Source organism: Balearica regulorum, unplaced genomic scaffold (assembly GCF_011004875.1).
Source record: "Balearica regulorum gibbericeps isolate bBalReg1 unplaced genomic scaffold, bBalReg1.pri scaffold_86_arrow_ctg1, whole genome shotgun sequence".
Lineage (NCBI taxonomy): Eukaryota > Metazoa > Chordata > Aves > Gruiformes > Gruidae > Balearica > Balearica regulorum.
Window position 1 is genome coordinate 60,660 of NW_022679085.1, and position 25,392 is coordinate 86,051.

Consider the following 25,392-nt stretch of genomic DNA (forward strand, 5'->3'; position numbering starts at 1 on the left):
CACGGCCCTCCGCCCCTCCCGCACTCCCTCGTGCCTCGCACGAGCGCGCGTGGTCGGCACCGCCCTCCTCGTGCCACGCCCCTGCCACGCCCCGTCCCCGTGCAAGGCCCTGCCCCTGCCCCATGCAAGGCCCGTCTTTATGCAATGCGCCCCCCCCCCCGTGCAAGGCCCAGCCTCGTGCAACGCACACCCGCGCCAGGCCCCTCTCACGCTCCTCCCCGCCCTCGTGCAAGGCCGCCCCCACGCTACGCCCGGCCATGCGAGGCCGTCGCCTCCACCCCACACACCCCCCCACCCCCCCGCCACGTGTGCAAGGGACGGCCTCGTGCAAAGCTCCTCCTCGCACGAGGGCTGTTCTTGTGCAAAAGCCCTCCTTGCGCCAGGGCGGTCCTTGTGCGAGGCCCATCCTCGTGCGAGGCCCGTCCTCCTGCCGAGACCCGTCCTCCCACGAGCTACGGCCTCGTGCGAGGACCGGCCTCGTGCAAACCTGGTCCTCGTGCAAGGCCCGGCCTCGTGCGAGCCCCACCCTCGTGCAAGGCCCGTCCTCGTGCAAGGCCCGTCCTCGTGCAAGGCCCACCCACCCCGGCCGCGGCCCCCCCCCCTCCCGTTTGCACTTTTTGTGGCCGCGTTTGCTACTGACTGTCCCCTCCCCCCTCCCCCCTACGCCCCTCCCCCCCCCACGCGTGTCCCCCCTCCCCCCCCCACGCGTGTCCCCCCTCCCCCCCCCCCCGTGTCCCCACCCCCACCGCACTTTAGGGGGGACCCGCCCGGATTTGAAAAAAAAAAAAAAACCCCCAAAACCCGACAAAAAAAACCCCAAAAAAAGAACAAAAAAGGCAAAAAAAAAAAAAAAAAAAAGGGGCAAAATGGAGCGAAAAAGGGGAAGAGGGAAAAAAAAATAATTAATGGGGGGGAGGGGCGGGGGGGGAGGGGACCCTGGGGACACCGGGGGGGAGGGGCGTGGGGGCGGGGCTCCATGGGGTGACCTGCAGGGTGTGGCCTCAACGGGGGACGTCGCCGTGGGGTGTCACCAAGGGGATGTCCCCAATGGGGTCACCTCAATGGGGGACGTTGCCATGGGGGTCACCTCAACGGGGGACGTCACCGTGGGGTGTCACCTCAATGGGGGATGTCACCGTGGGGTGTCACCAAGGAGGTCACCTCAACAGGGGACATCGCCGTGGGGTGTCACCTCAACGGGGGACGTCACCGTGGGGTGTCACCAAGGGGGTCACCTCAACAGGGGACGTCGCCGTGGGGTGTCACCAAGGGGATGTCCCCAATGGGGTGGCCTCAACGGGGGACATCGCTGTAGGGTGTCACCAAGGGGATGTCCCCAATGGGGTCACCTCAACGGGGGACGTCACCGTGGGGTGTCACCAAGGGGATGTCCCCAATGGGGTCACCTCAACGGGGGACGTCGCCGTGGGGGTGTCACCAGTGAGGTGGCCTCAATGGCGCTTGTGTCCCCGTTGGGATGTCCCCCATGAGGTGGCCTCCATTGGAGATGTCCCCCAACGGGGTGGCCCCAGGGGTGGCCTCCATGGGATGTCCCCCAATGGGGTGACCTCCATGAGGTGGCCTCCATGGGCCTTGTCCCCACTGGGATGTCCCCCATGAGGTGGCCTCCACGGAGGATGTCCCCCAACGGGGTGGCCCTGACGGTGTCCCCAAAGGGATGTCCCCCAATGGGGTGACCTCCATGAGGTGGCCTCCACGGAGGAGGTCCCCAAAAGAATGGCCCTGAGGGTGGCCCCAAAGGGATGTCCCCAACGGGGTGACTTCTATGGGGTGGCTGCAGTGAGGTGGCCTCCGTGGGGGATGTCACCAATGGGGTGGCCTCAACGGGGGAGGTCCCCATAGGATGTCACCAATGAGGTGGCCTCCGTGGAGGTTGTCCCCAAGGGGGTGACCTCAATGAGGTGACCTCCATGGGGGAGGTCTCCATGGAATGTCACCAATGGGGTGACCTCAATGGGGGTGGGCCCAGTGAGGTGGCCTCCATGGAAGATGTCCCTGTTGGGGTGGCCCTGAGGGTGGCCCCAAAGAGATGTCACCAAGGGGGTGACCTCCATGAGGTGACCTCCATGGGGTGACCTCCGTAGGGTGGCCTCAATGGGGTTGACCTCAATGAGATGACCTCCATGGGGAATGTCCCCAACGGGGTGGCCCTGAGAGTGGTCCCAAAGGGATGTCCCCAACGGGATGACCTCGATGGGGTGACCTCAATGGGGTGACGTCAATGGGGTGACCTCCACGGCGGACGTCCCCATGGGATGTCCCCAACTGGATGACCTCGATGGGGTGACCTCAATGGGGTGACCTCAATGGTGGACGTCCCCATGGCATGTCCCCAACTGGATGACCTCGATGGGGTGACCTCAATGGGGTGACCTCAATGGGGTGACCTCCACGGCGGACGTCCCCATGGGATGTCCCCAACGGGATGACCTCGATGGGGTGACCTCAATGGGGTGACCTCAATGGGGTGACCTCAATGGCGGACGTCCCCATGGGATGTCCCCAACTGGATGACCTCGATGGGGTGACATCAATGGCGGACGTCCCCATGGCATGTCCCCAACTGGATGACCTCGATGGGGTGACCCCAGTGAGGTGGCCTCCATGTGGGGGTGGGGGGGCGGTGTGTGTGTGCGCGTGTGGGGGTGGTGGTCCCCAACGTGGTGGCCCTGAGGGTGTCCCCAAAGGGAGGTGGCCTCCACGAGAGACGTCCCCGGCGAAGCGCGTCCCCAAGGAGGCGGCCTTCAGCGGTGACGTCCCCGGCCGGGGGTGGGGGGGGGAGGTGTCCGCGTTGGGGAGGGGGGTCCCCGTGGTGGGGGCGGGGTGGGGGTGGCGGTGGCGGGGACGTCCCCTCGGTGTCCCCGCGGCGGCGGGCGGTGGCGGCGGTGACCAATGTCCACTATTTATCTGCATCAGTGAGTGTTAGAGACGCCAATAAACACCGTAGAGCTGAGGCGGCCTCGGCCGGGCGGGGGGACGTGGGGGGGACGTGGGGGGGACGTGGGGGGACATGGGGGGACATGGGGGGACGTGGGGGGACGTGGGGGGACGTGGGGGGGACGTGGGGGGGACGTGGGGACATGGGGGGACGTGGGGGGGACATGGGGGGACGTGGGGGGATATTGGGGAGACATTGGGGGATATGGGGGGGACGGGGGGGACATGGGGGGATATGGGGGGGACATGGGGGGACATGGGGGGATATGGGGGGGACGGGGGGGACATGGGGGGGTATTGGGGGGACGTGGGGGGACGTGGGGGGACATTGGGGGGGACATCGGGGGGGACATGGGGGTACATTGGGGGGACGTGGGGGGGACGTGGGGGGGACATGGGGGGACATGGGGGGGACATTGGGGGGGACATGGGGGGACATTGGGGGGACGGGGGGACGGGGGGATGGGAGGGATGGGGGGACATGGGGACATGGGGGGACAGGGGGACATGGGGGGGACAGGGGGGATATTGGGGGATATGGGGGGGACATGGGGGGACATTGGGGGGGACATTGGGGGACATTGGGGGGACGGGGGGGACACGGGGATGGGAGGGATGGGGGGGACATTGGGGGGACACGGGGGGACGGGGAAATCGGGGGGACAGGGGGGCATGGGGGGGCACTGGGAGATGGGGGGACATGGGGGGGACATTGGGACTTGGGGGGCACTGGGGGGACGGGGGGGCCATGGGGGGGCCCAGGGTGACACTGGGGGGACATTTGGGGGGGGTGACACCACGGGGTGGGGGGGTGACACGGGGGGGTGACAGGGGTCCCCCCCCCCCAAAACCAACCCCCACACGGAGCAGCAACAACCACAGTTTATTGTACAGACGGGGGGGGGCAACCCCGGGCACCCCCTTTTTTTTGGGGGGGGGGGGGTGGGCGTCCCTTCCCCCCCCCAGGGTGGCACCGAGCTGAGGGGGGGCCCTGAGGTCCGGTGGGGGGGGGTCCCCCCAATTTTTGAGGGGGGATCTCAGGTTTTGGGGTGTCCCCAGGGCTTTCCCCCCACACACTTTTGGGGTGTCCCCTCTTTCCTGGGGGGGGGGGTTGGGGAGCTCGTTGGGTTTTGGGGTGTCCCCTGCGTGGTCCCAAATTTTTTTCTGGGGGGGGGGGTGTCCCTAGGTTGGGGTTCCCCTTTTTTTTTTGGGGGGGGGTGGGTGTCTTTGGTGAGAGCTGGCTCGTTTTGGGGGTGTCCTGGAGGTTTGGGAGGGGCCCTGCTCATTTGGGGGGGGGGTGCAGTTTTGGGGTCCCCCATTCCACCCACACCATGGGGGTACCCCCACTTTTGCCCCCCCCCCCATTCCAGATACCCCAAGGGAGGACCCCCCCCCCCACTTTTGGGTTCCCCATTCTAGATACCCTGGGGGGGGGTGTCCCCCCCAATTTTGGGGTTCCCCCCCAGATACCCCAAAGGGGGGACCCCTCATTTTCACCCCATTTACGGGGTGTCTCCCCCCCCGCACATCCAGAATGGGGGGGGGGGGACACCCCAATTTCAATCTTCCCCATTTACGGGGTGCAACAGACCACCCCCCCCCCAATCTCAACGACCCCGAAGGTGCCCCCTCTCATTTTTGGGGTGCCCCCCCCCCCATTTTTGGGGATGTCCTCCCTCATTTTTAGGATCTCCTCCCTTATTTTTGGGATGCGTCCCCCCCCCCATTTTTGGGGTATGCCCCCCTCATTTTTCGGGTGCCCCCCCCCTCATTTTTCCAGTTGCCCCCCCCCCATTTTTAGGGTGTGTCCCCCCATTTTTGGGATGCGCCTCCCTCACTTTTAGGGTGCCCCCCCCCATTTTCAAGATGTCCCCCCTCATTTTGGGGATGTCCCTCCTCATTTATGGGATGCCCCCCCCCATTTTTAAGGTGCCCCCCCCCATTTTTAAGGTGCCCCCCCCCATTTTTGAGGTGCACACCCCCCCCCCATTTTTTTGGGACACTCCCCCCTCTCATTTTTTTGGGACCCCCCCCCCATTTTTTTGGGACCCCCCCCCATTTTTTTGGGACCCCCCCCTCTCATTTTTTTGGGACACCCCCCCCCCTCATTTTTTGGGGTACGCCCCTCCCCATCACAGCAAACCACAAGTAGCCGATCGTGTCCCCCCGCCACCGGGCGCCCCGGCGGGATCTAAATCGGGGGGTAACGTCCCGGGGGGGCCCCAAATATTCAATTCTTGGAAAACCCCCGTTTCGATCAGTTCCTCCTGCCAGGGGATGGGGACGGTCCCCGAGGCGAAGGCGTCGCACAGCGCCGCGTCCCCCGCGTCCAGCTCCACCCCCCGCACCGAGGAGAAGGCCCCGACGTCCCCCAGGTCTTTGGCGTAAACGCGACGGGGGTCCGGGACGAACGGGGGGGGCACCAAACCTGGGGGTGGGGTTGGAGAACCCCGACGTCAACGGTAACACCCAGGATTGTGGGATTTGGGGGATGGGAGGGGGGGTGTGTGGGGGGGGTGACAGCGTGGAGAACCCGACGCGCGTTGGAGAGCACGTTGCTGGACACCCAACGGCCAAAGGGACCCACCTCCATCAGCACCCAACGCCCAATGGGACCCATCTCCATTGAGCACCCAACACCCAATGGGACCCACCACCATGGACACCCAATGGGACCCACCACCATGGACTCCCAATGCCCCATGGGACCCACCTCCATGGACACCCAACACCCAATGGGACCCACCTCCATCAGCACCCAACACCTAATGGGACCCATCTCCATTGAGCACCCAACGCCCAATGGGACCCACCACCATGGACTCCCAATGCCCCATGGGACCCACCTCCATGGACACCCAACACCCAATGGGACCCACCTCCATCAGCACCCAACACCTAATGGGACCCATCTCCATTGAGCACCCAACGCCCAATGGGACCCACCTCCATGAACACCCAATGGGGCCCACCTCCATGGACACCCAACACCCAATGGGACCCACCTCCATTGAGCACCCAACACCCAATGGGACCCACCACCATGGACACCCAATGCCCCATGGGACCCACCTCCATTGAGCACCCAACGCCCAATGGGACCCACCTCCATGGACACCCAATGCCCCATGGGACCCATCTCCATTGAGCACCCAACACCCAATGGGACCCACCTCCATGAACACCCAATGGGACCCATCTCCATTGAGCACCCAACACCCAATGGGACCCACCACCATGGACACCCAATGCCCCATGGGACCCACCTCCATTGAGCACCCAACGCCCAATGGGACCCACCTCTATGGACACCCAATGCCCCATGGGACCCATCTCCATTGAGCACCCAACACCCAATGGGACCCACCTCCATGAACACCCAATGGGACCCATCTCCATTGAGCACCCAACACCCAATGGGACCCACCACCATGGACACCCAATGCCCCATGGGACCCACCTCCATTGAGCACCCAACGCCCAATGGGACCCACCTCTATGGACACCCAATGCCCCATGGGACCCATCTCCATTGAGCACCCAACACCCAATGGGACCCACCTCCATGGACACCCAATGGGACCCATCTCCATTGAGCACCCAACACCCAATGGGACCCACCACCATGGACACCCAATGCCCAATGGGACCCATCTCCATTGAGCACCCAACACCCAATGGGACCCACCACCATGGACACCCAATGGGACCCACCTCCATTGAGCACCCAACGCCCAATGGGACCCACCTCCATGGACACCCAACACCCAATGGGACCCACCTCCATGGACACCCAATGGGACCCACCTCCATGAACACCCAATGCCCCATGGGACCCACCTCCATTGAGCACCCAACACCCAATGGGACCCACCTCCATCAGCACCCAACACCTAATGGGACCCACCTCCATGAACACCCCATGGGACCCACCTCCATGGACACCCAACACCCAATGGGGCCCACCTCCATGAACACCCAATGGGACCCATCTCCATGAACACCCAATGGGACCCACCTCCATTGAGCACCCAACGCCCAATGGGACCCACCTCCATGGACACCCAATGCCCCATGGGACCCACCTCCATTGAGCACCCAACGCCCAATGGGACCCACCTCCATCAGCACCCAATGCCCCATGGGACCCATCTCCATTGAGCACCCAACACCCAATGGGACCCACCTCCATGAACACCCAATGAGACCCACCTCCATGGACACCCAATGGGACCCACCTCCATTGAGCACCCAACGCCCAATGGGACCCACCTCCATGGACACCCAATGCCCCATGGGACCCATCTCCATTGAGCACCCAACACCCAATGGGACCCACCTCCATGGACACCCAATGCCCCATGGGACCCACCTCCATTGAGCACCCAACGCCCAATGGGACCCACCTCCATGGACACCCAACACCCATTGGGACCCACTTCCACAAGCACTCAACACTCAAAGGGACCCACCTCCATCAGCACCCAACGCCCATTGGAGACCCCATTTCTGGAGCACCCAACACCCAAAGGGATCCACTTCCATGAGCACCCAACACCCAGTGAAGACCCACATCCATTGAGCACCCAATGAGACCCGCTCCCATGAGCACCCATCACCCACTGAAGACCCATTTTTGAAGCACCCAACACCCAACGGCCGCCATTTGGTGACCACCCAATGCCCACCAGCACCCAGTTCCCACGTCCCCACCTCCTGCCCCCCCGTTTTGGCCTGCCGGGGGGGTTACCTGCCTCGAGGCGTCCCCAGTTGACGGTGGCGAAGAGTGGGTGTGCCTTGAGTTGGGCGCAGTCGTTGCCGCGGAAGCCGAGGCGGGTGCTGGGGTCCTTGGCCAGCAGACCCTCGCAGGCCGCCCGCGCCGCCGGGCTGAACCGGTCCGAGTAGCTGACGGGGTCGTGGAGGATGCGCCGTGTCACCTCCTTGTTCTCCACCTGCGGGGACAGGGGTTCTTGGGGTTCCTAGGAGGTTCTTAGGGGTTCTTGGGGGTTTCTGGGAGGTTCTTGGGGTTCCTGGGGGTTCTTGAGAGGTTTCTGGAGGTTTCTGGGAGGGTTTGGGGGTTCCTGGGGGCTCCTGGGGTTCCTGGGAGATTTCTGGGAGATTCCTGGGAGGTTCTTGGGGGATCTTGAGAGGTTCTTGAGGGTTTCTGGGAGGTTCTTGGGGATTTCTGGGGGTTCTGAGGGTTCCTGGAAGGTTCCAGAGAGGTTCTTGGGGTTCCTGGGAGCTTTCTGAGAGGTTCTGAGGGGTCTTGGGATTCCTGGGAGGTTGTTGGTGGTTCTTGGGAGGTTTCTGGGAGGTTCTTGGGGGTTCTTGGGAGTCCAGGGAGGTTTTTGGGGCTTTCTGAGAGGTTTTACTGGGTGTTACTGGGAGTTACTGGGCACCTTCTCCCCCCGTCTGCGGAAGGGTCCCTTGGCCTCCAGCATCTCGTAGATGGTCACCCCCAGCGTGAAGTAGTCGACAGACCAGTCGTACTCCTCATCCCGCAGCACCTCCGGCGCCATGAACCCTGCGGGACCCAGGTGACCGGGAGGGGTGTCCCAGGTGACCGGGAGGGGTGTCCCAGGTGACCGGGGGGGTCCCAGGCGTCCAGGGGGGAGCAGGGATGAGGGACCCACACCTCCCTGCCACCCCGTGTCACCCCGTGTCACCCCGTGTCCCCTACCTGGGGTCCCAGCGTAGCCACGGGTTTTGCTCTGTCCCTCCTTGAGCTCCACGGCCAAACCCATGTCGGACAGACGGACGTGGCCTACGCCAGTAACCACCGGTAACCACCAGTAGCCCTCCCAGTGCCTCCCAGTTACCCTCTCCCAGGCTCCCAGTAACACCCACGGACCTCCACGTCCCTCCACGTCCTCCTCTTTCCCCTCCACGTCCCCAGTGCCCCCATGTCCCCAACATTCCTCATGTGCCCAATGTCCTGGATGTCCTCCTGTCCCTCACATTCCCCCAACGTCCCCAATGTCCCCATGTCCCCCATATGTCCTGTGTCCTAATCGTCCCCGATGATCCCATATCCCCCCAACGTCCCCACATCTCCAATGTCCCTCATGTCCCCCGCTGTCCCTAATGTCCCCCATGTCCCTGATGTCCCCAATGTCCCCCTATATCTTCACACCACCCAACATCCCAAACGTCCCCCATGTCCCCACATCCCCTCAAATCCCCAATGTCCCCATCTCCCCACATCCCCCAACGTCCCCACGCCCCCCCCAATGTCCCCGATGTCCCCACGTGCCCCGATGTCCCCAACGTTCCCCGCCCCAACGTCACCGGCGTCGTCGAGGAGGACGTTCTCGGGCTTGAGGTCGCGGTAGACGATGCGATGCTGGTGCAGGTGCTCCAACCCCAGCAGGATCTGGGCGGCGTAAAACACGGCCCGTGGCTCGGGGAACCCGGGGTTGTCCTCGTCCACGTTGTACATGTGGTACCTGACACGCCAAGCACACGATAAGGACATGCCAGCCCCCGGGGACACGCCAGCACCCAGGGGCACGCTGGGGACACGGCTTAGGGAACTCGGGGTTGGCCTCATCTACGTTACAAGCGCGGTACGTGAACATGTTAAGGACACGCTAAGGACACGCCCATGCCCAGGGAGATGTCAGAACCTGGGGACATGACACGGGGAACCCAAGGTTGGCCTTGTCCACATGGCATGAATAGGGCACCTGCACATGCTAAGAACATGCTAAAGACATGCCAACACCTGGGGATGTGGTATGGGGCATCCAAGGTTGGCCTCATCCATGGTGGATGTGTGATACCTTCGCATGCTAAGGACACACTAAGGACACGCCAGCACCCGGGGACACACCTTGGAGAACGCAGGTTTGGCCTTGTCCGTGTTGCACGCGTGGCACGTCTACATGCTAAGGACATGCTAAGGACATGCCAGCACCCAGGGACATGCTGGGTACGTGGCTTGGGGAAGCTGGGGTTGGCCTCACTCCCGTTGCACTTGTGGCACTTGCACACGCTAAGGACATGTGAGACACACTGCTGGGTGACATGCACACGCCAAGGACACGCTTACCGCAGGTCACCGCCGTTCATGAGGGTCATGACGAGGCAGAGGTCGGTCTTGGTCTGGAAGGCGCAGGCCAGCGAGACGATGAAGCGGCTGTGAACCCGCGCCAGGATCCGCTTCTCCACCAGTGCCGCCTGCACACGCCAAGCACACGCCAAGGGCACGCGGCTGGTGATGGTCCAGCCCACGCCAAGGACACACAAGTGGCACGTGCCAAGGAAAACGTGGGAGGAACATGCCAAGGACATGCAGGTGACACACGCCATGGAAAACACGGGAAAAGCACACCAAGGACATGCAGGTGGCACACACCAAGGAAAACACGGGTGACACACGCCAAGGAAAACATGGGAGGGACACACCAAGGACACACAGGTGGCACATGCCAACGAAAACATGGGAAGAACATGCCGAGGACATGCAGGTGCCACACGCCATGGAAAACACGGGAGGAGCACACCAAGGACACGCAGGTGGCACATGCCAAGGAAAACATGGGAAGAACATGCCTAGGACACGCAGGTGGCACACGCCAAGCAGCGGGACGGCGGTGGGGCCAGTGGGATGACCAACGGGGCCACCCACCGTCCCCACCCCGTCTCCCACGGGGGTCCCACCTCGTAGCCCTGGCGCTTCTTGAGGCGCTTCTTGTTGAGGCGCTTGTTGGCGTACATCTTGCCGGTGGCGCGGCGCTGGCAGGCGCAGACCTCGCCGAAGCCGCCCTTGCCCAGCACCCTGAAGTCGACGAAGGCCTCGGCGCCCACCGCCTGCCCCTCCAGCCACTTGAACTGCACGAAGCGCCCGAATTCCGGTGACGCTCGGTACGGGGTCCAGGCTACCGCCTCCAGGTGGGCCAGTAACTCTCGTCGCGCTTGCCCAAAGGCTTCCGCGGAGGCGGTGGCACCTGTGGAGGGGGAGAAGGTGGTGCGGCCGCTGTTTGGGGATGTTCTGGTGGCCATGGGGAGGCAGCTCGGCTGCTCTTGGGGGTGTCATGGCTGCCAACACCGTCATGGCCACCAACAGGGGTCTTAAGGCCACCATCAGGAGTGTCATGGCCACCAGTAGGGGCATCGTGACCACTAATAGTGGTGCTGAGGACCACCATTGGGTGTGTCATGGCCACCGTTGGGTGTGTCATGGCTGCCGGTGGAGGTGTCATGGCAGTCATCACCGTCATGGCCACCAAGAGGGGTATCAAGACCACTATTGGGGATATCATGGCCTTTCTTGGCTGTATCATGGCCACCAATGGGCCTGTCATGGCCACCATCCCTATCACGGCCACCAGTGGAGCTGTCAACACCACCATTGGGTCTATCATGGCCACCATCACTATCACGGCTACCATTGGAGGTATCACGGCCTCCACTGGAAGTATCGTGGCCACCACTGGAGCCGCCATGGCTACCATCACTATCATGGCCACTATTTGGCTGCCGTCACTATCATGGCCGCCACTGGAGGTGTCATGGCCACCAGCAGGAGCACCATGGTCACCAACAGGCGTGTTAAGACCACCATTGGGGGTATCATGGCCTTTGTTGGCAGTATCATGGCCGCCATTGGGCCTATCATGGCCACCATCCCTATCATGGCTACCATTGGCGGTATCACGGCCTCCATTGGGGCCACCATGGCCACCACCACTATCGTGGCCGCCGTTGGCGGTATCATGGTCACCACTGGATGTATCATGGCTGCCGTCGGCAGTATCATGGCCGCCATAACCATCATGGCTGCTATTGGAGGTGTCATGGCCACCGTTGGCGGTGTCGTGGCCGCCATTGGCGGCATCATGGCTGCCATAACTATCATGGCTCCTGTTGGAGGTATCATGGCTGCCATTGGAGGTGTCATGGCCACCGTTGGCGGTATCATGGCCGCCATAACTATCATGGCTGCCGTTGGAGGTGTCATGGCCGCCGTTGGCGGTGGGTGGAGCCTCACCTGTGGGCGGTGCCGTGGCAGCAGCGCTGAGGAAGCCGCAGTGCTCGGCCCCGCCCGGGGTGAAGAACCGTCCCCTCAGGGCCGCGGCCGCCCCGCCTCGCTCCGCGTCCTCACACCGCTCGTAGGCCTCCAGCTCCGCCCACAGCGCCCCCGCTGCAGCCAATCCCGGCGTCCCTTCCAGGAACCGCTGGAACAGCAGCTTCCCGATTGGCTGCTCCACGCACTGCCACCGGAAGGAAGTATCTTCCACAAGATGGCTGCCCCCATGCAAGCCGCCATTTTGGTCCCCTCCGCCGCCATTTTGTGCCCCGCGGACGCCATTTTGTGCCCCTCCGCCGCCACTTTTTCCCCCCGTGATGCCGTTTTGGGCCCCCGTGATGTCATTTTTCCCCCCCGTGACGCCATTTTGAACCCCGTGACCCCCGCTCGTGGGGTCCCCCCCGGCCAGACGGGCTCGTAGGGCCTCGCACTGTGAAATATGGGGCAAGCGGAGACGGGCGCGTTGTCTTCGGTCCCGTCCCGAAGCTCCCGGGCCGCCGCCGCCGCCGCGAGCCGATACGTAGGCCGAGTTGGCCACCACCGTCTCCAGGCCGCCGATATCCATGGCTGTAGTGAGGGGGACGACACAGGGGTGAGCCCTCGTGCATCGCACGAGGACGGCGACGCTCGTTGTCGTGTCCCCGTCCCCCCCCCGCGATGGGGATTAACCCCGCCACAGGCAAGGTCACCGCTCTTAAAGGGCCGGCGCGCTATAATTAGCGGGTAAGCGGCTCAGCGGGGCTCGTGCCTAAGCCGCTTTCACGGCCCCTCGCACGAGAGCTGCCCCCCCCCCCCCCATATCCCACAATGCACCGCGGCCGCGGGGCGCGACGGGAAGGGCGTCACCCCCCACCCGCGGGCGAGAATGGCGCCGCAAAGGATTCTGGGAGATACCCCCCCCAAAGGATGCTGGGAAGGGGGGGGGCACCCAGAGACCCCTCACCCCGGGGGGGACCTGGGTGTTCAGCACCCCCCACACCCCCAGGGGACCCAGGCACCCGGGACCCCCACCCATAGGACCCTCCCACCCATGGGACCCCCCCCCACCCATGGGAACCCACAGCCTCGTATCCCCCACCCACAGGACCCCTCACCCCCAGCACCCCCTAGGACCCCCCCCCCACCCATGGGACCCCCCCCCACCCATGGGAACCCCCTCCCCTCACCATGGGACACTCAACCATGGGACCCCCCCACCCATGGGACCCCTCACCCCCAGCACCCCTAGGACCCCCCCCCCCACCCATGGGACTCCCCCACCCATAGAACACCCCAGCCCCAGGACCCCCCCCATCCCCAGCACCCCTAGGACACCCCCACCCATGGGACACCCCATCCCTGGGATCCCCCATCCCCAGGACACCCCACCCATGGGAGACACCAGCCCCAAGCCCCCCACCTATAGGACCCCCCCCCCCCACCCATGGAACACCCCAGCGCCAGGTCCCCCACCCATAGGACCCCTCCCCATGTCCCCCCACCCCTGGGACCCCTCCCATGCCCCCTCCCCCTGCCAGGGGAACCCCAATCCATGGGACACCCCAACTCCAGGTCCCCCACCCATAGAATCCCTCCCCACCGGACCCCCCCCCACCCATGGGAACCCCCACCTATGGGACACCCCAGCCCCATGGCCCCCATCCATGGGACCCCCCCCCCCCACACCCATGGGACCCCTCCCCCCCCCCGCCTTGGGACTCCCCACCCATGGGACACCCCAGCCCCATGACACCCCAGCCCCATGGCCCCCCACCCATGGGACCCCCCCACCCATGGGACCCCCCCCCACCCATGGGACCCACCTGCGCAGCTCCGGTCCCCGCGGCGGTTCCCGGTGCCCCGGGGCTGGATTAGCCCCGCCCGGGGATTAACCAAATCCCCCGGGGGCGGGACCGGGGCCCCTCGGCCCCCCCCCCCCCACAGCCCCCCCACCCACAGCACCCCCAGGGGCACCCATAACCCCCGGGGAACCTCCGGCCCCCCCCACCCATAACACCCCTAGGGGCACCTATACCCCCCCCGGGGGCACCCATAGCCCCCCCCAACCCCAGGGGCACCCATAACCCCCCCCCCCCCCCCCCCCCCCCCCCCGTGGGCACCCATAACCCCCCCGGGGGCACCCATACCCCCCCCCCAACCTCGGGGGCACCCATAATCCCCCCCCCATACCCCCCCCCAACCTCGGGGGCACCCATAACCCCCCCCCCAACCTCGGGGGCACCCATAGTCGTGTCCCCCCCCCAGGGGCACCCATAGGCGCCCCCCCCCCCCCCGGGGGGGGGAACAGCGGCGCTTCCCAGTCTGGCCGGACCAGCCCAACCAGTTTGAGACTGGGCAAACTGGGAGCGGGCCCGGAGGAGGGGGGGGTGTCCCCCACATCCTTGACCCCGCGTGACCTTCCCTCCCAGGCCCCGCCCCGATGAGAGCGGGTGGTCCCAGTTCCCGTCCCCAGTGCTCCCAGTAGCCTCCCAGTTACCCCCCCGGTAATCCTTCGGTGCTCCCAGTAACCCTTCCCCGGGCTCCCAGTAACCCTCTAGGGCTCCCAGTTATCTCCCAGTAACCCCCCAATGCCCCCAGTAACCCCCCCAGGGCTCCCAGTAACCCTCTAGGGCTCCCAGTTATCTCCCAGTAACCCCCCAATGCCCCCAGTAACCCCCCCAGGGCTCCCAGTAACCCTCTAGGGCTCCCAGTTATCTCCCAGTAACCCCCCAATGCCCCCAGTAACCCCCCCAGGGCTCCCAGTAACCCTCTAGGGCTCCCAGTTATCTCCCAGTAACCCCCCAATGCCCCCAGTAACCCCCCCAGGGCTCCCAGTAACCCTCTGGGGCTCCCAGTTATCTCCCAGTAACCCCCCAATGCCCCCAGTAACCCCCCCAGGGCTCCCAGTAACCCTCTAGGGCTCCCAGTTATCTCCCAGTAACCCTCCACAGTGCCCCAGTAACTCCCCAATGCCCCCAGTAACCCCCTCAGGGCTCCCAGTAACCCCCCCCAGGGCTCCCAGTAACCCTCTGGGGCTCCCAGTTATCTCCCAGTAACCCTCCACAGTGCCCCAGTAACTCCCCAATGCCCCCAGTAACCCCCCCAGGGCTCCCAGTAACACCCCAGTGCTCCCAGTTACCCCCCCCCACCGAGTTCCCAGTTATCCCCCAAGGCTCCACCTACCACCCCCAGCGCTCCCAGTTACCCCCCCCACACACACTCCCAGTATCTCCCAGCGTCCTCCCAGCTCCCCCTCTGCGCGGGCCCTTTAAGACACCCCCCCCCCTTCCCCAGCCCCCAAATCTTCTCAATGGGGGACGGTGGGAACCGCCGCGGGATGCTCCGCCCCCTCATTACCATAGGGGCGGGGCGAGGCGCCTTTACAGCGTTCTCTTCGCACGGGGGCGTGGCGCGGGAGCTTTAGTTCTTATTTGCATAAGGGGGCGTGGCGCGGGAGCGTTAGTTCTTATTTGCATAAGGGGGCGTGGCGCGGGAGCTTTAGTTCTTCTTATTAGCATAAGGGGGCGTGGCGCGGCGGCTTAAGAACGCGCTATTAGCATAAGGGGAGGGGCGAGGCGGCTTTAAGGGGCGTGGTTTGTGTGTGGGCGGAGCTCCGAGGCTATATAAGCCAGCGGCGGCGGCGGCAGCGGGGAGTCGCGGGTTCGAGTCCCGGTACGGGCGGAGCGGAGCGACACCGGGGGTGACACCGGGGGTGACACCGGGGGGGGGGGGCCCCGGGGGGGGGGGGACACAGCGGAGCCCCCCAACATGGCTCGGGACAAGGAGAAGCGAAGCTGCGGGCAGATGTTGGCTGAATGGCGGGAATTCGTGTGGGACCCCCGGAGCCGCCAGTTCCTGGGCAGAACTGGTACCAGTTGGGGTAAGTCTTGGGGGGGGGGGGGCGTACTGGGTGCCCCCCCCCCCGAATTTTAGGGGTGCAATGAGGAGGTTGCATAGGGACCCCTGGGATTGGGGGTGCCGTGGGGTGTTGCAGGGGGGGGATGCACTGGGGGGACCCCCCCCACTTTTCCATAGGGCCCCCCCCCTTTTCCATAGGGACCCCCCCTTTTCCATAGGGGCCCCCCCTTTTCCATAGGGACCCCCCCTTTCCATAGGGCCCCCCCCCTTTTCCATAGGGGCCCCCCCTTTTCCATAGGGACCCCCCCTTTTCCATAGGGACCCCCCCTTTGGGTGTGTGGGGGGGGCTGCATAGGGACCCCCCAATATGGGTGCAAATGAGGGGGTGCATAGAACCCCCCCCCCCAAAAGGGTATTTGCTTCGACACCCACCACCCATGGGTGCCACATGGGGGGGGCCCCCCCTTTCAATTGGGCCCCCCCCCACTTTTAAGGTGACTTTTTTGGGGGGGTGCCCCCATATGGAACACCCCCCCCCCCCTTTTACCGGGGTGCAATTGGGGATTTTGGGGGGGGGGGGGCTGTAGCCCCCCCAAAATGAGGCTGTAAGGGGGAGGGGGGAGCAGTTTGGGGGGGGCAGTTTGGGGGGGGCCAGGGGGTGGGTTGTGCCCCCCCCCCCCATCTGGCGCGTGGTGGCTGCGAAAGTAGGTCACGGTCGGGTTGGGGGATGGGAGCGACGGGGGGGACCCCCCCCCCAAAAATGGATGGACAGATGGGGACCCCCCCCTGTTCTGCAGGGACAGATGGCTGGGGGGGGGATTTGGGGGGGTCTGGGGGGAATTTGGGGGGGCTCGGTGGGGAATTTGGGGGGGTCCGGAGGGGTTTGGGGGGGTCCGGAGGGGTTTGGAGGGGTCTGGAGGGGATTTGGGGGGGCCTGGAGGGGATTTGGGGGGGTCCAGGGGGGATTTGGGGGGGTCTGGAGGGAATTTGGGGGGGCTCGGCGGGGATTTGGGGGGATCTGGGGGCTCGGCGGGGGATTTGGGGGGGTCTGGAGGGGGATTTGGGGGGGTCTGGAAGCGATTTGGGGGGGCCTGGAGGGGTTTGGGGGGGTCTGGAGGGGATTTGGGGGGGTCTGGAGGGGATTTGGGGGGTCGGTGGGGGATTTGGGGGGGCCTGGAGGGGATTTGGGGGGGTCTGGAGGGATTTGGGGGGGCCTGGAGGGGTTTGGGGGGGCTCGGCGGGGAATTTGGGGGGGTCTGGAGGGGATTTGGGGGGGCCTGGAGGGGTTTGGGGGGGCTCGGCAGGGATTTGGGGGGGCCTGGAGGGGATTTGGGGGGGCCTGGGGGCATTTTTGGGGTGCAAAAGGGCCCTTGGGGGGATTTGGGGGGGTCCGGATGGTTGGGGGGGGTGGGGGGGTGTTTGATATTGGGGGGAATTAGAGGGATTTGGGGTTCGGTGCAGGATTTGGGGGGGCTCAGGGCTGGTTCTGGGGGGGGGGGTCAGGGCAGTTTTGGGGGGGCTCCGTGATGTCATCGGGCCCGGTTTTGGGGCTAATTGATGATATTTTGGGGGGCGGGGGGGGGGGGGGTGTCTTTGGGGCTCCCCGGACAGTTTTTGGGGTGCTCTATGATGTCATCGGGGTGGGTTTTTGGGGGGCGTTTGATGTCATTGGGACACTTTTGGGGGGTCTTTGGGCCTCCGGGGGGAGGGGGGAATTTTGGGGTAATTTAAGGTATTTTTGGGGCAATTTCCTGGTTATTTTTTGGGGGGGGGGGCTCTGAGAGCAATTTTGGGGGGGGTCGGGGCAGTTTGGGGGGGTCAGGGCGGTTTGGGGGGGCTCTGATGTCATCGGGGGGGATATGGGGGTAATTATGGGGTTTTTTTGGGGGGGATAATGATATTTTGGGGGGGGATAATTGTATTTTTTGGGGTGGGATAATGATATTTTGGGGTGAGATAATTGTATTTTTTTGGGGGGATGATATTTTTTGGGGGATAATGATATTTTTGGGGGGATAATGATATTTTTGGGGGGATAATGATATTTTTTGGGGTGGGATAATGATATCTTGGGGTGGGATAATTGTATTTTTTGGGGGGATAATTGTATTTTTTGGGGGGATAATGATATTTTTGGGGGATAATTATATTTTTTGGGGTGGGATAATGATATTTTGGGGGGGATAATTATATTTTTGGGGGGTAATTATATTTTTGGGGGGGATAATGATATTTTGGGGTGGGGTAATTATATTTTTGGGGGGGATAATTATATTTTGGGGGGGATAGCTATATTTTGGGGGGCGATAATTATTTTTTGGGGGGGATAATGATAGTTTTGGGGGGGTGGAAATGATATTTTGGGGGTGTCGTCGTGTCCCCCCCCCCCATCCTGCCTCTCTTCTTCTAAAGAACTTTCGAATTTTTTTTTTTTGGGGGGGGGCAAATGGACATTTTTGGGTGGTTTTTTTTGGGGGGGGGTTGGGGGTGGTTTTTTTTGGGGTCCCCCCCTCCCCTCGGGGGGTTTTTGGGGTGCTGACCCCCCCCTTCCCCCCCCCCCCAGGGCTGATCCTGCTTTTCTACCTGGTGTTTTACGGGTTCCTGGCCGGGCTCTTTGCGCTCACCATGTGGGTGCTGCTCCAGAGCGTCGACCCCCACGTCCCCAAGTACCAGGATCGTCTCGCCACCCCCGGTGCGCACCAGGGTTTGCACGAGGGTTTGCACGAGGGGGTGCAGCGAGGGGGTCACCTCGCACGAGGGGAACTCAAAGGGGGGGGGGGGATTGGGTGGGAGGGAGGAAGGTGGGGGGCGATGGGCGGTGGCGGCAGTCCTGGGGTGCACGAGGGGTCTCTTGCACGAGGGTTTGCACGAGGGAGTGCACGAGGAGGGGGGGTCACATCGCACGAGGGGAACTCAAAGGGGGGGGGGAATTGGGTGGGAGGGAGGAAGGTGGGGGGCGATGGGCGGCGGCGGCGGCAATCCTGGGGTGCACGAGGGGTTCTCTTGCACAAGGGGTCTCTCGCACAAGGGGTCTCTTGCACGAGGGGGTGCACGAGGGGTCACCTCGCACGAGGGGAACTAAAAGGGGGGGGGAATTGGGTGGGAGGGAGGAAGGTGGGGGGCGATGGGCGGCCTCGGCAGTCCTGGGGTGCACGAGGGGTTGTCTCGCACGAGGGGTTCTCTCGCACGAGGGGGTGCACGAGGGGTCACCTCGCACAAGGGGAACTCAAAAAGGGGGGGGGAATTGGGTGGGAGGGAAGAAGGTGGGGGGCGGTGGGCGGCCTTGGCAGTCCTGGGGTGCACGAGGGGTTGTCTCACACGAGGGGTTCTCTCGCACGAGGGTTTGCACAAGGGTTTGCACGAGGGGTCACCTCGCACAAGGGGAACTCGAGGGGAGGGGGGAATTGGGTGGGAGGGAGGAAGGTGGGGGGTGATGGGCGGCGGCAGCAATCCTGGGGTGCACGAGGGGTCTCTCGCACAAGGGGTCTCTCACACAAGGGGTCTCTTGCACAAGGGGGTGCACGAGGGGTCACCTTGCACGAGGGGAACTAAAAGGGGGGGGGAATTGGGTGGGAGGGAGGAAGGTGGGGGGCGATGGGCGGCCTCGGCAGTCCTGGGGTGCACGAGGGGTGTCTCGCACGAGGGTTTGCACGAGAGGTCCCCTTGCACGAGGGGAACTCAGGTGAGGACGTGGTGTGCGGGGGAGTGGGCAGCCTTGTCAGCCCTGGAGTGTGCTGGTCCTTGCACGAGGGGTCCCTCGCACGAGGGTTTGCACGAGGGCTTTCACGAGGGATCCCTTGCACGAGGGACCTCGGGTGGGGCCTGGTGTTGAGGGGGTGGGGTGCAATACTCAGCCTCACCTCCCCCTCCCCGGTGTGTACCGGCCCTCGCACAAGGGTTTGCACGAGAGGACCCTTGCACGGCGGTGGTGGCGGAGGGGTTGGTTGTGCAACAGGCAGCCTCGCCACCCCCAGCGTGACCCTTGCACGAGGGTTTGCACAAGGGACCTTGTACGGGGGGGGGGGCATTGCACAGGGAAAGGTCCCCCCTTTGCACGAGGGCTCACACCAGGGGCCCCTATAGTGCATTGCACGGCTGTTACACGTGAGGTGTGCAAGTCCGGTACAATCCTCGTGCAAAGGGGGGGGGGGGGGAAGCCGTGCGACACGCGCTTCTTGCGCGCCCTGTCCGTCCTCGCGCGCTCCTCACGCGAGGCGCGTGCGAGCCAGGGCGCCGCTCGTGCGAGTGGCGCACGAGCAGCGTGCGACGCGCGGCGGGGCTTGCAAGCGCGGCGTTCCTCGTGCGAAGCCCCTCGTGCGAAGCCCCTCATGCGAGGCGTGTCCTCGTGCGCAGGGATGATGATCCGCCCGCGCGCGGAAGGGCTCGACGTCACCTTCAACGTCACCCAGAGCCAGACCTGGCGTCACTACGTCCACGCCCTGCACCAGTTCCTCGAGCGTGAGTGTACTGGGAGGCACTGGGAGGGGTTGGGAGGGCACTGGGGCAAACTGGGAGGCACTGGGAGGGGACTGGGGGGTGCTGGGACAGGCTGAGAGGGTGCTGGAATGGACTGGGTTGTACTGGGAGGGCTCTAGTCCATACTGGGGTGCACTGGGAGGACCCTGGTCCATACTGGGAGGGTTCTAGCCCATACTGGGAGGACCTAGTCCATACTGGGAGGCACCGGGAGAACCCTAATCCATACTGGGAGGGCTCTAGTCCCTACTGGGAGGCACTGGGAGGACCCTAGTCCCTACTGGGAGGACCCTAGTCCCTACTGGGAGGACCTAGTCCATACTGGGAGGACCTAGTCCATACTGGGAGGCCCTGGGAGGCCCCTAGTCCCTACTGGGAGGCCCCTAGTCCCTACTGGGAGGGTTGTAGTCCATACTGGGAGGCACTGGGAGGCCCCTAGTCCCTACTGGGAGGCCCCTAGTCCCTACTGGGAAGCACTGGGAGGGCTGTAGTCCCTACTGGGAGGCCCCTAGTCCCTACTGGGAGGCCCCTAGTCCCTACTGGGAGGCCCCTAGTCCCTACTGGGAGGCCCCTAGTCCCTACTGGGAGGCACTGGGAGGCCCCTAGTCCCTACTTGGAGGCCCCTAGTCCCTACTGGGAGGCACTGGGAGGCCCCTAGTCCCTACTGGGAAGAACTGGGAGGGCTGTAGTCCCTACTGGGAGGCACTGGGAGGCCCCTAGTCCCTACTGGGAAGCACTGGGAGGGCTGTAGTCCCTACTGGGAGGCACTGGGAGGCCCCTAGTCCCTACTGGGAGGCCCCTAGTCCCTACTGGGAGGCCCCTAGTCCCTACTGGGAGGCCCCTAGTCCCTACTGGGAGGCACTGGGAGGCCCCTAGTCCCTACTGGGACGAACTGGGAGGGCTGTAGTCTGTACTGGGAGGCACTGGGAGGCCCCTAGTCCCTACTGGGAGGCACTGGGAGGCCCCTAGTCCCTACTGGGACGAACTGGGAGGGCTGTAGTCTGTACTGGGAGGCACTGGGAGGCCCCTAGTCCCTACTGGGAGGCACTGGGAGGCCCCTAGTCCCTACTGGGACGAACTGGGAGGGTTGTAGTCCATACTGGGAGGCACTGGGAGGCCCCTCGTCCCGTCGTGTCCCCCCCCCCACCCCACCCCGGGCGTGCCGAGCTCCATCCGGTGCGGGTGCCGGTGCGAGCGGGTGCTGGGCGCAGCGTACAACGACAGCGTGCAGGCCGCCCGCAACGCCGCCTGCGCCCCCGGGCGCTACAACGAGCAGCCGGACGACGCCGTCGCCAACTACCCCAAACGCGCCTGTCGCTTCAACCGCTCCCTGCTGGGACCCTGCGCCGGGCTGGCGCCCGCTGACCACTACGGCTACGGCACCGGCCGGCCCTGCGTCCTGCTCAAGGTCAACAGGGTGAGCTGGGGGGTTACTGGGAGGGCGCTGGGATGGGGATGGGGGGTACTGGGAGGCGCTGGGATGGGGCTGGGGGGCACTGGGAGGCGCTGGGATGGGGCTGGGGGGTACTGGGAGGCGCTGAGATGGGGCTGGGGGGCACTGGGGGGCACTGGGATGGGGCTGGGGGGTACTGGGAGGCGCTGGGATGGGGATGGGGGGTACTGGGAGGTGCTGGGATGGGGCTGGGGGGTACTGGGAGGCGCTGGGATGGGTCTGGGGGGTACTGGGAGGCGCTGGGATGGGGCTGGGGGGTACTGGGAGGCGCTGGGATGGGGCTGGGGGGTACTGGGAGGCGCTGGGATGGGGCTGGGGGGCGCTGGGATGGGGCTGGGGGGCACTGGGAGGCGCTGGGATGGGGCTGGGGGGTACTGGGAGGCGCTGGGATGGGGCTGGGGGGGCGCTGGGATGGGGCTGGGGGGCACTGGGATGGGGCTGGGGGGGCGCTGGGATGGGGCTGGGGGGCACTGTGATGGGGTTGGGGGGCACTGGGAGGCGCTGGGATGGGGCTGGGGGGCACTGGGGGGCACTGGGAGGGACTGGGATGGGGCTGGGGCACTGGGATGGGACTGGGATGGGGCTGGGAGGGGGCTGGGAGGTGCTGGGATGGGGATGGGGGGCACTGGGGGGCACTGGGATGGGGCTGGGAGGCACTGGGGGGCACTGGGATGGGGCTGGGGGGCACTGGGATGGGGATGGGAGGCACTGGGATGGGGCTGGGGGGCACTGGGAGCACTGGGACAGGGCTATTGCAATGCTTCAGGGAGCACTGGGATGGGACTGGGAGGCACTGGGATGGGGATGGGGAGCACTGGGACAGGGCCATGGCCATGCATTGGATGGCACTGGGAGGCACTGGGAGTACTGGGATGGTGCCTGGCGCACTGCATTGTACTGGGAGGTACTGGGATAGACTGGGAGGCACCGGGGCATTGCTTGCTGCAGTGCCTTGCTTTGCACTGGGCCGTACTGGGAGCACTGGGCCGTACTGGGAGCACTGGGTGCCCTCGTTAACCCCCCCCAGGTCATCAACTTCTTCCCGGGGAGGAACAAGAGCATCAACGTGGTCTGTGCCGCAAAGGTGACGCCGGGTGACACCCCCCCCCCGTGTGACACCCCCCCCCCGTGTGACACCCCCCCCCGTGTGACACCCCCCCCCCGTGTGACACCCCCCCCATGTGACCCCCCCCGTGACACCCCCCCCCATGTGACCCCTCGTGTCACCCCCATGTCCCCCCCTTTGCCCCCCCCGGTGTCACCTGTGTCCCCCTGTCCCCGTGTGTGTCCCCCCCCATGTCACCCCCGGTGTCCCCCCCATCTGTGTCCTTGTGTCCCCTTCAATGTCACCTCTGTGTCCCCCCCATCCCCCCTTGTGTCCCCCCTTGTGCCCCCCCCGTGTCCCCCCATGTCACCCCATCTGTGTCCTTGTGTCCCCCCCAATGTCCCCCCTTGTGTCCCCCCTTGTGTCCCCCCCACGTCCCCCCCGTGTCCCCCCCATGTCACCCCATCTGTGTCCCCCCCCCCCCCCTTGTCTCTGTCCCCGGTGTCCCCCCCGCCCCCCCCTCACTCTCTCTCGTCTCTCCCCAGCGGCCCCGGGCGAAGGGCGACCCGGTAAGGGGGGGGGGGACACACCCACCCTGTAGCACCCCAAAACCTGCTGGATTCACCCCAAAATCCTGCTAGGTGTCCCAAAATAGGCTAGTTTCACCCCGAAAATCTGATGGTTTCGCCCCAAAATCTGCTAGATTCACCCCAAACCCCTGCTGAATGCCCCCAAATCTGCTAGATTCACCCCAAAATCCTGCTGGGTACCCCAAAATAGGCTAGTTTCACCCCAAAATCTGCTAGATTCACCCCAAAATCCTGCTGGGTACCCTAAAATCTGCTGGTTTCACCCCAAAATAGGCTAGTTTCACCCCAAAATCTGCTGGATTCACCCCAAAATCCTGCTGGGTACCCTAAACTCTGCTGGTTTCACCCCAAAATCGGCTAGTTTCACCCCAAAATCTGCTGGATTCACCCCAAAATCCTGCTGGGTACCCTAAACTCTGCTGGTTTCACCCCAAAATCGGCTAGTTTCACCCCAAAATCTGCTGGATTCACCCCAAAATCAGCTAGTTTCAACCCAAAATCCTGCTGTCTGTCCCAAAGCCTGCTGCTTTCACCCCAAAATCCCTCTGGGTGCCCCAAAATCTGCTGGTTTCACCCCAAAAATCTGCTGGATTCACCCCAGAATCCTTCTGGGTACCCAAAAACCTGCTGGTTTCACCCCCCCCAAATGCCACTGGCTGTACCAAAATGTGCTGGATTCACCCCAAAATCCTGCCGAGTACCCCCCCAAAAAAATCTGCTAGTTTCACCCCAAAACCTTCCAGTTTCACCCCAAAAATCCCCCCCCGGGTGCCCCAAACCACCCCAAATCCTGCTACGTGCCCCCAAACCTGCTGGTTTCACCCCAAATCTTGCTAGATGGCCCAAACCAACCTAGATTCACCCCAAAAATCTCACTGGGTGCCCCAAAACCTGCTGAATTCCCCCCCCCCCCCCCAATCCTGCTGTGTCCCCCCCCCTTGTCCCACTCCGTGTCCCCTTCCTGGCTTTGGCCACGTCCCCTGATGTCCCCCTGCCACCTCCCCGCCGTGTCACCGCCGTGTCACTGATGTCACCACCATGTCACCACCGTGTCACCCATGTCCCCATGCTCTAGCACTGCTGTCCCCAACATCCCCACGCCATGTCCCCCAGTGTCCCCAAATGTCCCCAGTGTCCCCCAGTGTCCCATGTCCCCATCCCATGTCTCCATTGTCCCCCATTGTCCCCCATTGTCCCCCATTGTCCCCCATTGTCCCCATCCCATGTCCCCATTGTCCCATCCCATGTCCCCATTGTCCCCCATTGTCCCCATTGTCCCCATTGTCCCCCCATTGTCCCATGTCCCCATTGTCCCTGTCCCATGTCTCCATTCTTTCCATTGTCCCCCATTGTCCCCCATTGTCCCCCATTGTCCCCCATTGTCCCCCATTGTCCCATCCCATGTCCCCATTGTCCCCCATTGTCCCCATTGTCCCCCCATTGTCCCATGTCCCCATTGTCCCTGTCCCATGTCTCCATTCTTTCCATTGTCCCCCATTGTCCCCCATTGTCCCCCATTGTCCCCCATTGTCCCATCCCATGTCCCCATTGTCCCCCATTGTCCCCATTGTCCCCCCATTGTCCCATGTCCCCATTGTCCCTGTCCCATGTCTCCATTCTTTCCATTGTCCCCCATTGTCCCCCATTGTCCCCATCCCATGTCCCCATTGTCCCCCCATTGTCCCATGTCCCCATTGTCCCCAAACATCCCCATTGTCCCATGTCCCCATTGTCCCTGTCCCATGTCTCCATTCTCTCCATTGTCCCCATTGTCCCCAAACGTCCCCATTGTCCCCCATTGTCCCCCATTGTCCCCCATTGTCCCATGTCCCCATTGTCCCCGTCCCATGTCTCCATTCTCTCCATTGTCCCCCATTGTCCCTGTCCCATGTCCCCATTGTCCCCCATTGTCCCCATTGTCCCCATTGTCCCCATTGTCCCCCCATTGTCCCATGTCCCCATTGTCCCCATTGTCCCCATTGTCCCCAATGTCCCCCACGTC

The 25,392-nt window shown here is 64.1% G+C and overlaps 2 protein-coding genes and 1 long non-coding RNA gene across 4 annotated transcripts; 2 read left to right on the forward strand and 1 right to left on the reverse strand.

The window, feature by feature from the left end:
• Positions 1 to 1,110: 1,110 nt before the first annotated feature.
• On the forward strand, positions 1,111 to 2,106 carry LOC142599826 (uncharacterized). Its single transcript, XR_012833261.1, has 3 exons — positions 1,111 to 1,156; positions 1,446 to 1,835; positions 1,879 to 2,106. It is a non-coding gene; the product is annotated as an uncharacterized LOC142599826 (long non-coding RNA).
• A 2,933-nt stretch (positions 2,107 to 5,039) lies between these two features.
• GRK1 (G protein-coupled receptor kinase 1) lies at positions 5,040 to 13,873 on the reverse strand. Its single transcript, XM_075741579.1, has 9 exons — positions 13,792 to 13,873; positions 11,951 to 12,556; positions 10,621 to 10,907; positions 10,010 to 10,137; positions 9,247 to 9,404; positions 8,639 to 8,722; positions 8,358 to 8,482; positions 7,709 to 7,910; positions 5,040 to 5,386 (listed from the first exon to the last, which is right to left on the reverse strand). The coding sequence occupies exons 2-9, from the start codon at positions 12,552 to 12,554 to the stop codon at positions 5,091 to 5,093; spliced, it is 1,884 nt and encodes a 627-aa protein (XP_075597694.1). The 5' UTR covers positions 12,555 to 12,556; positions 13,792 to 13,873; the 3' UTR covers positions 5,040 to 5,090.
• Positions 13,874 to 15,624: 1,751 nt separating this feature from the next.
• Positions 15,625 to 23,441, forward strand: ATP1B2 (ATPase Na+/K+ transporting subunit beta 2). Of its 2 annotated transcripts, none has more exons than XM_075741585.1 (6): positions 15,625 to 15,848; positions 18,390 to 18,518; positions 20,180 to 20,284; positions 21,514 to 21,719; positions 22,783 to 22,839; positions 23,346 to 23,441. In XM_075741585.1, the coding sequence occupies exons 1-6, from the start codon at positions 15,737 to 15,739 to the stop codon at positions 23,439 to 23,441; spliced, it is 705 nt and encodes a 234-aa protein (XP_075597700.1). In that variant the 5' UTR covers positions 15,625 to 15,736. The 2 variants fall into 2 exon arrangements, with proteins under 2 accessions (XP_075597700.1, XP_075597701.1); XM_075741586.1 differs by having other exon boundaries at positions 21,514 to 21,710.
• The last annotated feature ends 1,951 nt before the right edge of the window (positions 23,442 to 25,392 follow it).